The sequence below is a fragment of the Conger conger genome, chromosome 14 (assembly GCF_963514075.1).
Source record: "Conger conger chromosome 14, fConCon1.1, whole genome shotgun sequence".
Taxonomy (NCBI): Eukaryota; Metazoa; Chordata; class Actinopteri; order Anguilliformes; family Congridae; genus Conger; species Conger conger.
The window spans coordinates 22,682,823-22,698,474 of record NC_083773.1 but is presented as its reverse complement, the minus strand read 5'-3'; the positions used below and the strand labels follow the sequence as shown (position 1 = coordinate 22,698,474).

The window sequence follows — 15,652 nt, the reverse complement described above, 5'->3', positions numbered from 1 at the left end:
AGCCAACTGGCTATCAATACAATTTCCCTCATCACAAGACAATACAGTTTAGCTTCTTTAACGTTACTTTGGCAAACGACAATTGAAAAAAAAAAAAACTATGCACAAACTGCGCTGGTATTTAAAGGCCCTGGTTAGCAATACCAAAAACCACACAGTGACCTACTGTATGAGTCTCAATAAGTGCAATTTGAGCTTAAGAAATTCGGAACCCGTTTTTCAGTGTTGCTTTGACTGATTTAGAAACGCAGTGTTTCAAATTCAAAAGGATAAAAGTGATATGTTTTCTTACCTTCTCAACTGCTTCAGAAAAGTGTGTTAAGACAGTTTGGTAGCTAGCAAGCTAGCTAGCTTGCTATTTTCAATAACATACGTTTACTTTTCCGCCTAATAAATTACACGAATAAAACATGCGTAAGGCGTTTGTATTTAAAAACATTACCACTTTTCATGGCTATCTTGGTTTAACAGCTTGCAAGCTCCCTAATCCTCCAAATCGTTCTTTCACATTCTCCTTCCTTCGCACAGATTTTCCACACTGCTGTCCAAGGTCTCAAGTCAACTAGACTCGTCTCTCAATTAAAACTTAATCTGTCATGTTGTACTTCGGTAAATCGAACAGTATTTAAACTTATACGCTAAGTTGTATTATACTCTAAACATCCAGCTGGACGGTTTACAAGCTAGATAGGTAATCCTTCTCGGTGTGCCCTGTCAGGAATCCGCCACTGTTTGTCACAGGAGCCGACGCTTACGCACGGCGTGGCGTGACATTGCTACGTTGGTGCTGTAACATTTCGTCATCAAAATGCTTTTCCTTTTTTCTGAATGAACTAAATATACCGTAAGCTATGAGGAATACTACCAGAATTCTGTTTTACAACACTAATTGTATTGCACGCAGCTACGGTTACCAATATTTAATTAACCAGGTAAAGTCAGTTGCTCATTGCTGTAGTGGCCCGTTCCTTGCTTTTTAACTAAAGTAGCTATCTATCACAGCGAAATTGCTTTTCCACAAGTAACTGCTGTCTCTTCCAGGCGGAAACGAAACTAGCTAAACACTTTTTTGCTCTTCTAAGATAGTACTTTTGTATCAACTATCTCGTCTAGTGACGTATATAGCTACTTAGCGCTGACTAAGCGCCGTTTCCCTGGCTTATTACCTAGATATAACGTTATTGGCTGGTGGTATAACGTAATTGACTCATGGGAATCCTGCTAATTGTGGGGAAACGAGGTTGCGTTACAAACGTCCTTACAATTCATATACTGTTGTCACTGTCCCTGGAAAGCAATTTCTGCTAACGTTAGTGACTACACGTCCCGTTAATTACTCCAAACTGAGGGATCATCCATCCTACCTAATGTACCACACCTCTAACTTGCATTTTTGATGATAAGAAGGAAACGTTAGAGATAACGGAGAGGTAGATATAGGAAAATGTGTTTATTATGACAGCTCATAGTATGCTGCACTTAATTAACTAGTTGGAGCATAGACACCTAATCTCACGCACAGCTCACACATCTCTATTTTTGGGGACACTTTTATAAAATAAATAAATCAATAATATAATATAATAATATATAAATGAGTATATTTAACAAAGACGCAAAATACTATAATATTATGCATATTTTATTCTGTTGATATTTAAAATTCGCTTCGTCCTGAAAGCAACAAAGTTACACTGCCCACTAGAGGCAGATTTGGAATTGGTCCGTTGGAAACCGTTTCACCAACACGTCGTGGCCTGCCAATTAGAAGTGACGTTGAAGTAAATGTACGAAACAGTACTGCAGTCAGACGTCCAGCTTTCATTTTCAAAAATTACACTTTACATCGAAAGGAATTGTAAACTTTTCTGGTCTATACATTTGAAAAGTGGATGTACATCTTCATCGTTCTTCTATCCTGTGTATCTGAAGTTATTTTCAGGTTGATACAACATACAGCAGTCGGTAAAGGGTCAATGCGGTACCTTTTGTCTCTGAATTGATTCCCAGCATAATAATTTTGGGAATCAGTCAAGGTAAAACTGAGCATTTGTCCAGTAATATTTTGTGATAAGCATTGTATACAGAATGTTCATAAGTTGAATTCACATATTTCCACCTTCGATTTTTGTTTGTCATGAATTGCAATGCTATGGTCAGCCAACTCCACTAACGCTGGAGTTTTCTTTTCCTGATTGTTCAGTCATTAGCTGTCGCATGTTGTGTCATCACTGTTCCTCGACTTGGCTGGCTGCTGAGACTGCAAATTTATCAAACATGTAATTGATCAGTGAAAACTGGATGTTCTTACTGATTAACCTCATTTTGAAATTGTTATCAATCCATCCAGTATCAACAAGATTATCAGCTTATCAGCTTGATACTTGATTTCATCAAATAGCTGTCTATTCATTACATTACATTACATTAATGGCATTTCGCAGACGCTCCTATCCAGAGTGACGTACTACAAAGTGCATACCCATAACCAGGGATAAATGCGCTGAAAGACCCTAGAGGGAAGTACAATTTCCACTGCTACCTGCACAACAAAGATAAGGACCAGGGCGTATTTGAAATGTGTGTTTTAAACAAACAAACAAACAAACAAACAAACAAACAACAAACCAAGCAAAAGTATGACCAAACCCCTTAACTAGCCAAACACTGCTTACCTAGCCAAACTAAAAATACTGATACACAAAAAAGTAAATCACAGAAAGATTCATACATTCATATTCATTCATATCGCTTGCCGTTGGTTCGTTTCTTTAAAGTTGCCAGCAGGGGGACTCTATTCACCAAATTTCTCTTGTCTGTAATCTGAATGTGCTTTTCAGACTAAAGGAGAAAATTGTTTTCAGAAGATTTCACCATTTTCACAGGCACAATGTGTAAATGCAGGACAGACAATGGATAAATTGTGCAACTCTGCCTTATGGACCACGTGTAGCTATTTATGTTGACACACCATTGATGCTGTTTATGTAGTAAAACAAAATTCAACATGCTGAAGGTCTCAGTTGCTAAGCACAGAACAGGAAACAGGAAGTGAAGGGACCGACCACAAGAGCTATGAGGTCTACTTCAGAGTCTTTCAGTCTAAACATCTGGTGTATTATCATAGTACTTCTCAATGGTATCAGGAAGAAATGTCATGAACACTTTAGAATGTTTTTATTGAATTTTTTTTTTTTTTTGACAATGTATGCTTAATTTAATCATTTAATAAAGATTTTATAACTGTCATGAAAAACAGGTTGTTTGATTTGATTGATTTTACAATGACAAGAACACCAAAAGTGATGTACTCTGCTTTGGTCCTTCTCCTTTGCCCTCTCTCTACCTATATAATAATGTACACAATATGAAAACAACCCAGCCCCCCAAAATATTATCTTACATCCTTGAAAATGTCAGGTTCCTCAAAGTCTATCCCCAGCTTGAAAGGTTGCCAAGATCTGATATTTTTAAGATTTGTCTAGGAAGAAAAGTGAGATCTTACAATAACATCCACCCGTGCACTAATCAGTGCTGAGGATGGCATGTGCTTACTGTATGTTGTGAGCTTAGCATGTAACATGCACAAGATAAGTCCTGTGGAGCCGTGCAGTGTGAATGAGGTATTGTTTTTGAACTCAAGTTGAGGCCACAATAGGATTTATATTTTAACTGAAGCTTAGTTTACACTGCCCACAGAAGCAAGCCCTGCAGTGTGAATTCAGTAACTGTGCATACTCACACACACACATCCCTGCAGTCTCATTAGCCCAATTCCTCTCATTACTGAATATTGTATGTGGAGTTCTTGAGATAGTACATTTCAACCAGGGACAAAGTTAAAATAATGTGCAGAGCAAATCCCCCTACCCCCCAACAAAACACCCCAATTTGGAGTCGAGCTTCATGGGATGTCCATGTCTCTGTCGTTTGCCTGGGAGAGGCGTCTCTCTGCCTCCCCATCGCTGCTGCCCACATTCTCCTTGGCCTCGTGGTTGTCCTCCGATCGCTGGCGGAGGCGCAGTCCGCTGTCTCTCCGTGACGGCCCATGGCCACTGGAGAAGGATCCCCCGAGGGATGGCTTTCTCTCTGCAAGCACCGAGTGCACCAAGAAGCTGTCACAACTGCACAACGGTACATTTGTCCAGCTCTGGATTTAGCTAATCCCTGAGTACAGTTAGAATGTAGAAAAGCAGTATCAAGCCTTTGTTTTTGAGAGCAAGGTGACAGGGTGTACTGCTAATCAATAATTCACCAATGCCTTAAAGGCCTTAATCACTCATCAGTGTTCTCTTCCTGCTTGTAGTATCTAAAACGCCCACAAAACATTTCCAAAGAGCAGTGATGTACGTTTTCAGAGTCCCTAACCCTGCCGCCAGAGCCCAATTCCCCCTCCCCCTCCACCTCCTGTGGTAAGCTCTCTGTGTTAACATTTAACAACATCATTCAATAATTATGCAAAAACATACATCATGTCACTTTGGAAATTATTTTACAAATGTGAGAAAAATGCCAGTTAGACCATAAAATATGCATAGTTCTAACAAAATTGCAATTGTTTTACTTGTATCAGTATGGCACACAAATTATATGCAAAACTCAAAAACACAAAAGACATGCATGTGGGCATGCATTTAAGGTGTTTGTGAAGACATTTCATTACTGCTCATACAAGTCTTAAATTTGATTTATATGAATGTTTCCATGGATTAATTGATATTCATATGTTTGACCAGACATCTACAATTGTGTGTGTGGGTGTGTGTGAGTGAGCTTGTGCCTCTCAGACCTAAACCACAAGTCTCTCACAAACAAATCTACACTTCAGGCTCCTAAGGCACTGCCAGTTACAGTTGACCAAATTACAGAAAATCTGTGCTGAACGCACAGATCACTGCTTTAAGAACGCTACTAATGTTTGCACAACACAGTTAATTAAGAGGGCTGTCCTATTTTCTGCAGATATCAGACCTCATTTTGTCGGAGGGGAGGTTTATGGTTACAAAAATCTAAATACCTCATAACCTGCACTGAAAAAAGTGGGATCAAGTTAAAATTCCTCAAAATTCTTCTTCAACTGGTCACATTCTGGGCGGACTGTCTCCTACTAGATCAAATAAATAATGCTATACATATAATGTCGCTTTGGATAAAAGCATGAGCTAAAGGACATTTAATGTAACATCTAAAAGTTAACTTTCATTAAATTTAACAGTCAGATGCAATCATTTACATCTTTTTTCGATGTAGAATTCCACCATGGTGAAACGCCACACAAAGACATCCCCTGTGATTCCCTTGCAGTCTTGTACCCCCGCCTCACCTCCAGGCCTTATTGGGTGCATGAGTCTATTCATCTGCACGTTCCAGTGCTTCACATTGGTGCTGGCTTGCCGAAGCTTCCTCTGGGCAGCCTATAAAAAAAATGATTGAGTGTTTTTAGCGCTGTAGAATAGCAAAGTGCTCTCAGCATATCCAGCTAAAAGACAACTGTCTGCCCAATCCTCTTCCTGGAGATCTACCATGCTTTAGGATTCATTCCAACCATAGTTTATTCAACAGCTAGAGATAGTAAAATAATAATAATAATAATAATAATAATAATAATAATAATAATAATTTGTTATTTAGCTGTCAATTTTATCCTAAGTGACTTAAAATTGATTACACTAAGCCGAGGAGCAATGTGGGATCCCAATCATGCACCTTAGCCACTAGGCTACATGCTGGTTACATGTTACATGTAAACTGCTATGTAGAGATCTTTTATACTGCTAGTGGAAGCAGGTGTGCCAAATTATGGTTTAAATAAAAAAAAACCTGCAGGACAGTAAATCTCCAGGAACAGAATTGGCCAGCCCTGGTCTACACTCTCCCAAACCGGTAATAGGTGTTGCAGAAATTGTCACTGATGATCAATACAATTGGATATTTCACATTTGTGGTAAAGGGGGAAATACATTTTTAAAAACAGCACACGATCAGCAATAGCTACATACAGGAAAGGAGGGTAAAAGTCTGCAGGGTGTATCCTTGAAATACATATTTATATAATTCCATAATATGAGTATACATAAATCCTGTCCTGTATGTTTTTAGGCTGCAATATGTTCAACAGGCTGTGAAGTAGTTTGATCTGATTTGAACAGTTTTGAGGGGGAAAAACACGAAACACCCATGCAGACACCAAAACAGGATGCTGCTGTGAAATCACCATGACAACCAGATGTCAAAGCACAGCAGAGAAACTCCACACTTTTCAAAAGACGCTGTGGGTGAAAGCTGTGAGCTGGTTTGAGCACTCCTGTCTACCGCAAGATACGTCATCAACCCGTATGAGCTACACACAACAGAACTGACATGAAATGGCAGCAGATACATTATGTACATGTTTTACATACATACAGTACACATGTGCACATACCTATACTGTCATAGCATTTGTACCACCTGACTATACGCACTGTGGATAGCTTTGGCTCACCGTTTTCAAAACCGCTGACTAATCTTTCTCTTATTTCACCAGTCCACTAAAACATATTGCTGAAAACATTTCAGGCAATTAATAGGCAATGAAGATGCTGATGCTTGATTCACATTGGATCTCCAATACCCAGTTTGAAAGTTTGATTGAGTTTTGTGAGCCAGGCACTATAACTGACACACTATTGCCGCTATCCACAAATGCCTCTTCTCTGGCATACCCTACGAAGCACACAGACACAGGCCGGCTCACCACCACATCCTGGTCCACCCGGTGTCGGTTGGCCCGAACCTCCTCCAGCTGCTGCTGGGCCTCGTCCAAAGCCCGAGATTTGCTTTCCATCTCCTGCCGGAGCTCCTGCTTCTCACGCTGGGTCTTCAGGATGAGGTCCTCCTGCTCCTCCTGCAGGGCCATGAGGGCTTTCATCCTCTCCTCCTCCTCCACCAGCAGCCTGCAGGTTAGGAGTCAAAATGTGAGCATTGCAGGGCTGAATGGCCTGTTCTCGTATGTTATGTTATGATCACAAAGCCAACAATCTGCCTGAATGTGCTACTGCTTCTTCACCAGTCACTTTCTGCCATGCCATAGAGTACGCCACTCCGTTACCACGTAGATAACGTCTGTGCGCGTATGTGTGTGTGTGTATGAATGCGTTAAGTGTGTGTGTGTGTGTATGCGTTGTGTGTTTGTGTGTGTGTGCGTGTGTGTTCATGCATGCGTTAAGCGTGTGTGTATGCATTAAGCGTGTGTGTGTGTATGCATGCGTTAAGAGAGTGTGTGTGTATGCATGCGTTAAGAGTGTGTGTGTATGCATGCGTTAAGCAAGTGTGTGTATGCATGCGTTAAGCGTGTGTGTGGGCGTGTGTGTGTATGCATGCGTTAAGTGTGTGTATGCATTAAGCGTGTGTGTGTGTGTGTGTGTGTGTGTGTGTGTATGCATGCGTTAAGAGTGTGTGTGTGTATGCATGCGTTAAGCGTGTGTGTGTGCATATGCGTTAAGTGTATGTGTGTGTGTGCGTATGTGTTAAGTGTGTGTGTGTGTGCATGCATGCGTTCAGTGTGTGTTTAGTACCTGGCCTGTGCGTAGCGGAAGGCCTCCTCATCCTGCCGGGCCTTGATCTCCAGGTGGAGCGCCTCCTCCAGACGCTGCTGCATCTCCTCCAGCTCCTGGATCCTCTTCCGCTGCCGCTCCGCCTCCGCCTCCTTCAGCACCATCTCTGCCTGCATGCTGGCCCGCGCCTGGGCAGGGGACAGACAGGCACGGTCAAATACCCAGTGCTACATCAACACATGCTTCCTACTGTTGCATACTATTCAACTATTGCAACTCTATTCGAGTTGAATTAATACTGGGAATTGTACTGTGGAGTTGAGACAGAGGCATTGGTAAGAAACAGACCTGTGAAAGGCAGTTGAAAGATTTCCATCTACATATTCTCTATCCTCCTTAACTTATTTTTCTATGCTACTTCTCCCTGAAGTCTCCTCTGCTGTCCCCCATCTCCTCAACTTTTCTCCATTTCACTCCCTTTCTTACCTCCACCTGTCTTCTCCTCCATTTTCCTCTGCTTCCCTTAACTGTGCTGTTCCCCTAATGACCCCCTCCCCTCCACTTCTTCTCCTCATCCTCCTCTTCCTCCTCCACTCTCTCCCTCCTCTGACCTCCTCAGCCTCCCGCAGCTGCACCTCCAAAGCCTGCTGCAGCTGTTCGCGCTGCTGCCTCCTCCTCTGCTCGTCCTGCTCCAGCAGGGCCTCCGCCTGGCGCTGCGCCTCCCTCAGGAGCTCCAGCTCTGCCAGCTTCTCCTCCTTCTCCCCCTGCAGGGCCTGCAGCTTCTGCAGCTCCTCCTCCCTGGCCAGACGCCTCTTCTCCCGCTGCTCCCTCTGCTCCCGACGACGGAGCTTCAGGTCCACGTGCAGAGAGGACTTCCCCTCCGCCTGCAGCCGAATCGCTGTCTGGATGGCTGCGGAGGGAGGAGGCAAAGCGCTTTCATTGGCTCACTGGTAGACGATGTGTTGGATATTCCAATCTGAAAATGCCAATTGTGGCTGATGCTATTTTGTTAGTGTTCTCGCTATTGTAGGTAGCCTCACAGCTTCCATCTGGGAAGTCTGGGCCTCCCCACTCATGAGATTTTCAGGCACAGTTTGTTACGCATGTTTTCTCAGTTTTTTTAGCCCAACGTGCGCATTACCAAAATGTTGGCTAATTATTGGCTATTAGTTCTTAGTTCTTAAAGAAGAAAGGTGTATGACTTCATTCTATTCTTTTTACAAACTTAAAGAGATCAGGAGAATTCTCAGCAATCGAGGTCAGGCGCACTAACTTGAGGTCCACTCCTTGCGCTGCTTGGTGTCAGACGCACTCATCTCGTATGTTCTGGTCAGCGTTTTTAGACAGAACATGCATCTCTTCCCATCTTTCTCTGGAAGCAGCTGCCAAACAAAGAATGTGGTCAGCAAAGAAAAATCCTGTCGTCTCAAATTACAAGTGGGGCCAACACAAATAGCATAAGCCTTAGATCTACCAGAGTTGCTCTGAGGTTTAGCCGCTGGCAAGACCACATACCCAGGTAAAGAGTGAACCAGAGCTCTGATTCTAATATTCCAGTAATTTCTATGGAAATCAAGGTTTGGCAACAGATTGCTGTTTGTGGATTTGTCCAATTTAGCCACGAATGAAGGAGAAGGCTAAAGGAGAAGGATGAGGAGTACAGGGTTTTTAATACAGTTGACGAATGACACAATGCTCCTAGTAAGAAGTAATACTGATAAAATACATAGATATGTTAACCACGTATGGAGATAATTACATGATAAAATAGATCAAATAAATAATGCTATACATAAGGATCAAAAAGTGAGCAAAAGTGGTGAGCTATAAACTGTTTACAAAGAAATAACAACATAATATAGTTGAATATAACAACACATCAATCAAGTAGTACAGAAAAAGAAGAACAGAAAGTATTTATGGGTAGTGTGTCCAACTCAATGTGGTTATCCAAATCAACCGAGGTAAAAATGTTAATTAACCACAAATGCTGACATTTTGAGACAGTATTTATTCGCCCAAAATTATGATATGGCAGCTCCACGTGCAACATGGTTTGACCAGCTCAAGCTTCAAGTTTTGAAACTACTGGTATCTGATCATTTTAAGCTGGTCATAGCTGGATTTTATGAGAGGGTGTGGATTAGCTCGCTGATATATGCTTGTGTCCTCCCTCCAAGCCACACCCGCTCCCCGAGCCCACCTCCACACAGCAGTTGTGGTCCAGCGCGATGCTGCCCTTGCACTCTTTGCAGTCTTCGCTGACGTAGTAGGCCAGGGTGCTGGGCCTGAGTTTGAACCAGCGCTCCGTCCAGTTCCGGCGTATCTGTCCTTTCTTCCACAGGTAGCCCTGCACAGGCAAATACACACGTACACACGTGAACTTAAAAACCCCCACAAACGCACACGTGCACACATTCACATACGTGAACTAAAAACACACAGACACATACACACTGGCCCGCACACACACAAACTAAAAACACACTCACATAAAACAGAAAGAGTACAGTATATACACATTAGCAGAAAATATCAAGAATATCAGTTTAGAGCTATGGCATACGTTTTTAAAGAGCAGTGTTACTTCTTTGTGATCTCAAAATGTTAGAAAATGCACTGGGATACATATTGAATTTGGAGCCTTAGGACATAATGGATGAGTATGTCTCTCATACTTATCAGGATAAGCAATCCTGCTTACAGGAAGCACTGTACCTCTTTTAGTACTTCACCAACTATTTCCCTGTACACCTTCTCAATAGCCATGCTCAGGGATTCCCTGTCAGTGCCTCTTGTTAGCTTCCCAGAACTCATCATTTCCAGGAAAACCCATACAGTAAGCCCGCTCTGCTGTACAGCATCCTGGGAAATGCAGTCTTCCAGCTCCACACAATTAAGTTCCGTACTCATGGCTGTACAGATCTTCTTCAGTAAATATTCTACCTGGGAAAGGGAACAAATTATGAAGAGCAATGAGATCATAGACAGGCAGCAACAAACAAATCCAGGAGTTTAGGACTGCTACACAAATTAAAACAATCTGCACAACCAATCTCTCCAAATAACTGTTTTTACACAGAGGGGAAATGCTATTGTAATTTCCAAATGGAGATCCGGAAAAAAGCAGACTGCACTTGAAACATTCTGGAACTATTCTAGAACGCTCGCTACCTATTCAATAGATAGCCTGGTATGTCTCTTAATAGTAATTCTTGGATGTAATGGTTAATGGTTGGCATTTATATCGCGCCTTTATCCAAAGAGCTGTACAATTGATGCTTCTCATTCACCCATTCATACACACACCAACGGCGATTGTTTGCCATGCCCCAAGAAATATCTCCATTTCGTTTGCAGTTTATAGATACATTTATTTGGGAGGTATTTTGGATTTTAGTACATATATTTGATATTTTCAATCTATTTTTGCCCATTCCTGCTTCTGCCAGTTAACTCATTTTAGATAGTGTGGAGCTGAAAGGGCAATTGTGGAGGACAGAATGCCCACCTCCTCAGGAACCATGATTAAGGGATATTTGTCCTCAGACAGGAAGTTGAAGAGGCACCACAGGCGAAAGGGGTCCTTGTCTGGCAGGTGGAAGCTGCCGTTCTTCTCAGGGCGGTAGTTCTTCTTGGCGGTCAGGGTCCAACAGAGCTCATCCACGTTTTCCTTCACAAAAGACCCCTCCTTCACCTGGTAAGTGTTCAATTCAATTCAATTCATTTTCAGTTGTATTGTACTTTTCATAGAAGACACACAGACACTTTACAGAGTAACAGTACGGAAAAGGGGGGGAAACATCAGGCCTGAAGCCCCAGATAGCAAGCACATGAGATAAAAAAAAACTCCTCAGCGGGGAGAAAAGCCTTCTAACAGAGGAGAGGGTCATGCAGTGATTAATTCACTCCAGTCATTCCACTGAATCAATGGCAGTATGGCTAAGTGAAGACTATACACTATATACTATACTATACACGATACAATAAAGTGACATTGCAGGTACATTTTTGTTCTTCAAGAATCAAATTTCCAAAATATACCCTGAATGTACAGTAATGTTCTCTTTGGGTTCAAATGAGTATATTCTCCAGGCAAAAAAGGTTCAAAATAGTTGTATATTGCCGGCTAAGGGTACAATTTTATGCATCTATAGGGAACTGCCCCAGTGACCAGCATTTGTAACTTTTTACGCCCTTTTCGTATCCTTATTTCTGAGAGTGTATAATGCAAGTCTATATAAATCATAGTGCAAGAGCAGGTCAGAGCCCAAATTTGAGAACCTGCAGAGTCACTGCTGGCCACAGAGGGCGGAGATGTACTGACGGGGAATTACCTTGTCCAGGATGTATTTGTTGAGGTACGGCATGTACCCCTGGGTGGAAACAGGCCCGTCGTCATCCTCCCTGAAGTGATCCTCCAGGGCCACCGGATCGTGCGGGATGCTCAGAACCGTGCACAGGTTGTGGGACAAGACCTGTGATCCACAGCCACGACGAGATAGAGTCAACACAGAACGCTGATATGCCAAACACCGAGAGCACAGGGGCACAAAACAACACCACACACAGGCCTATAGGGAATCAAAGACACACACAGGCCCATAGGGACACATAAGAGTATATGCACATACCATACAAGATAGAAAACACAAATTCCAACATACCAGCAGGCAGATGATGGCATAACACACTCATATGTAAAGAGAGAAGACAGAAGTAACTGAATATGGAGCAATTTTTAGTGTGTAAATGACCTGAATGAAATTAAATGGACAACAAATGAATCCAGGCAACGCGTATGTACCTACAATACTATTTACCTAAATAAACAAAATCAAACAATATTTTGTATTGAACATCTTGTACTATATCCCTAAATACATCCTCATTTTTCTGTTGTGAGACTGGCGTGATGAACATATGGGGATAATATGGTCTTCCAGTGTGTTTGTATACAATAAAACATTAAATGAATCCTGATACATTTTACACATGAGTGTGTTTCATCATAATTAGAGTGCATCAGTTCCCTTTTGGACTGGCAGAAAGTTGAGTCGATAACACGATAAAACACTGCTGTGTTGACAGAACAGAACCCTGTTTCACACCAAGAGCAGGGTAACTTCCTGTAAAGTATAGTCAAGTCAAGTCAAAGTGCTTTAGATAAGACAGAAAGACATTCCATAAAGGTGTTACAAAAGTAAATTAGAATTTAAAAACAATCTTAATAAGTTAAAGGAAAAACAACAAGTATAAATAGTGCAGAGGTAGCCTTCCCAGCTTCTCTTTAATCGAGCCCATGTACAAGTCAGGCTTGGGTAACTATGAGACATGCATCGGTTCCATTAAAGGTTATTCCATCTGTATTGATACCCAATACCAGGCCCATATCCCCATCATTATTTACCTTTTGTGTACGCATGCATTCTAAATCTAATGAAACGGTAGGAGATAAAATAATTGTGCCAATGCCTTTTGGTGGTTGGCCTCTTCTCTCACAAACGAAATGTCGTGTCTAGGAAAGAATTTTCCCCTACAGAAACACTTTTTCCGATACTTTTCTGAGAGATACAGCCACAAACCCTTGACCTCTTCAATGAGGAAGTTTCTCTGCATTCGCGGCTGCTGGCACTAATACGCCATTATATAGGGGCCCATATTGCGCTGGGCCCAGACAGATCATGCAAGCATGCAGCTGAGATCTCAAGAGCATAACCACATCCTGCCACCCCCCTGTTTTCTTTTTGAAAGTCGAGCCGTTGAGCTCAGGACGTCTTCTGAGCGCTGCAGCTCTTGAGCAGTTTTGGCTCCAGAGCCTTTGTGTGTGACAGGGATTAGCCCATTCATGTGGCCAGATCCCCTTCACTCTTGTACACACACAAGCAGATCAACAGCAGTAAAACACTGCGGTACTGTACAGAGTGGACATGGTGGGTTTATGCAGCTAGAAACATAGCAGCCCCTCAGTTGCGGTGCTTGAGCACTGAGCCTGGCCCAGTGCGACCTGGGTTGAGTCGCCTTGAGGTTTCCATTAGAGCCAAATCAGGGCAGTTGGACCAGACTATGGTGTATGAACACCAATCCCAAACAAAGACGGACTTTGAGAAGGCTCTAAATCTGAACCACAGCCTGAACATTATGTGCATTAATATGTTTCAGTATTACTGTCCCGAATTAGCAATTCCTTGAATCAATTCCACTATACTATCCACTCCATTCAACCCATTCCAAACCTACAATAATACCATACATTATGCCAGTGTCTTATCCTGTTTTATTCTTTTGTGGCCAATTCTCATCCTAAGTGTTGTATTGTGTGCCTGTTTGATGTTAAAACAGAATTACTTTCTCTGCCTTTATCAATACTTTGGGAGATTTGAGGCAGATGACAATACACCAACCAGATAACAGCTAACAGCTAATTAAGCATAGATATCTTAGCTTAGTCAACAAGCAAACAGAAACAAAATAGAACAACAAAACAGAAAATCCAAAGCATTCATTATTTTGCAAGACACAAGAGAGTAATAATAATAATAATAATAATAAGAATAGCAATTGACTTTAATATAGGTATAAATAACACTTAAATTATGAATATACAGTAGGAGATGTTAAAAGAGAGCAGTCACAGTAAATTAAGTAAAATAGTATTTTTTTACTAATTCAGATTATGTTACTTTTCATATTTCTCGTTGGACTATTCAGGATTGTTGGTTATTATGTTAGCTTGCACTAGAGCTTTAGTGATGATGCATCATTACGTGCTGGTTTGGGAATGTTGTTAACTAGGTCAGGTATTATCACTCATATTAATCAAGTGAATGCACTAGTGTTTCTCCTGTAAGCTGCTCTGGATAACTGTCTGTTACTGTAAATGAACATAATGTAATGTAATGTACAAGAAGACACTGTAAACCAAAAGTCTGGGAACCAGATCCCATGGATAAAATAGCAAGCACTTGATGTAGCTGGGAATTACATGGCCGCATTGGAGTTCAGATCCTTGAAATAAGGGTATGAAAAGTGCCTAAAAAGGTACAAAGTTGCCGTAGTGGCGCCCTATAAGTACATGAAATTGAATCACTAGCCAGCTATATACAATTAATTTGTAAATTTTTTGCTTTGAAAACATGACTGTACTTTTTGGGTACATTTGGGAAATTTGATCCTTGAAGAATTACCTCCGTTGTGACTTTCTGAGAGTGTAAACAACACCCAACTAATAACGGCCCACCTCCGACCCCCCCCCCCCCCCCTCGGAGCGACATATTCACCCCCCTCCCCTCTGAACTGCATACTCTACATGAATCCATGTGAACTTTCTAGAGTACCTGCTAATTTAATACCTGAACTGTTACTATCTATAGGTATTCCCCTATAGCCAGGTTCCTCTCGAGACTTCTTCTCATTGGGTTTTTTCTTGCCACTGTTTGAGGGTTTTTCTCCTACTATGTAGTTGTTAACCTCATATGCTATTTGGGGGCTTAGGGCTGATATTTGCCATTTTTATTCCCTTCTGTTTACTTTGTTAAGCATCTTTGTGACAATTTACTGTGAAAAGCGCTATACAAAAAAAAGGAATTGAACCTAATTGAATCCCCGTACATCCTTTAGGTGGATCTGACACTCACCTTGAGCTGTGACTTGGACACCTTGCCGCTCTCCTCCACATCCAGCGCAGTGAAAGCATACCAGATGGACTTGAGAAGCTCTGAGCGGAGATCCATGCCTCTGGGCTCCCGGGTTCCTCACGCTGGCCTCTCCTCCTCTCGTTTGCTGGCGTTGTATTCCAGGGCACAGATCTGTCTAAGCGACACCCTCAGCCCCTGCTACACCACATGTGTTACCCCGGAGACGCCACAGCTCCCCCTGTCTTTAATAGGGCTGTGACTTCAGCACAGGGGGGTGACACGTGACACACACCAACACGACACACACCAACGGGTCACACACCAACACGACACACACCAACAGGACACACACCAACAGCACGGCACGGAACAACACTCACTTAAAGCTGTAATACATTTGCGTAAGTTTGGAAATACACAAATATTCACTCTAAAGCATTGCACCCTGCTTAGAGCAACTCCTTAGGAAAGTAATGCTTG

General features: G+C 42.1%; 1 protein-coding gene across 2 annotated transcripts; it reads right to left on the bottom strand.

Moving 5' to 3' along the window:
- Window positions 1-3,160: 3,160 nt before the first annotated feature.
- Window positions 3,161-15,396, bottom strand: LOC133110415 (differentially expressed in FDCP 6 homolog). 2 transcript variants are annotated; one of them, XM_061220496.1, is made up of 11 exons: window positions 15,173-15,396; window positions 11,873-12,013; window positions 11,047-11,232; window positions 10,254-10,481; window positions 9,739-9,885; window positions 8,809-8,917; window positions 8,147-8,445; window positions 7,557-7,723; window positions 6,737-6,935; window positions 5,324-5,414; window positions 3,161-4,089 (listed from the first exon to the last, which is right to left on the bottom strand). In XM_061220496.1, the coding sequence occupies exons 1-11, from the start codon at window positions 15,266-15,268 to the stop codon at window positions 3,905-3,907; spliced, it is 1,848 nt and encodes a 615-aa protein (XP_061076480.1). In that variant the 5' UTR covers window positions 15,269-15,396; the 3' UTR covers window positions 3,161-3,904. The 2 variants fall into 2 exon arrangements, with proteins under 2 accessions (XP_061076480.1, XP_061076481.1); XM_061220497.1 differs by having other exon boundaries at window positions 8,171-8,445.
- Between the last annotated feature and the right edge of the window lie 256 nt (window positions 15,397-15,652).

Bases quoted from the DNA above. Each gene is read 5' to 3' on its own strand.
- LOC133110415 (XM_061220496.1), bottom strand. From the start codon at position 15,268: ATGGATCTCCGCTCAGAGCTTCTCAAGTCCATCTGGTATGCTTTCACT. The intron at 9,886-10,253 runs GTACAGTGCTTC...TTGCCTGTGCAG, and splicing joins TTGGTGAAGTACTAAAAGAG to GGCTACCTGTGGAAGAAAGG. The intron at 7,724-8,146 runs GTCAGAGGAGGG...TCCCCTGCCCAG, and splicing joins AGCTGCGGGAGGCTGAGGAG to GCGCGGGCCAGCATGCAGGC.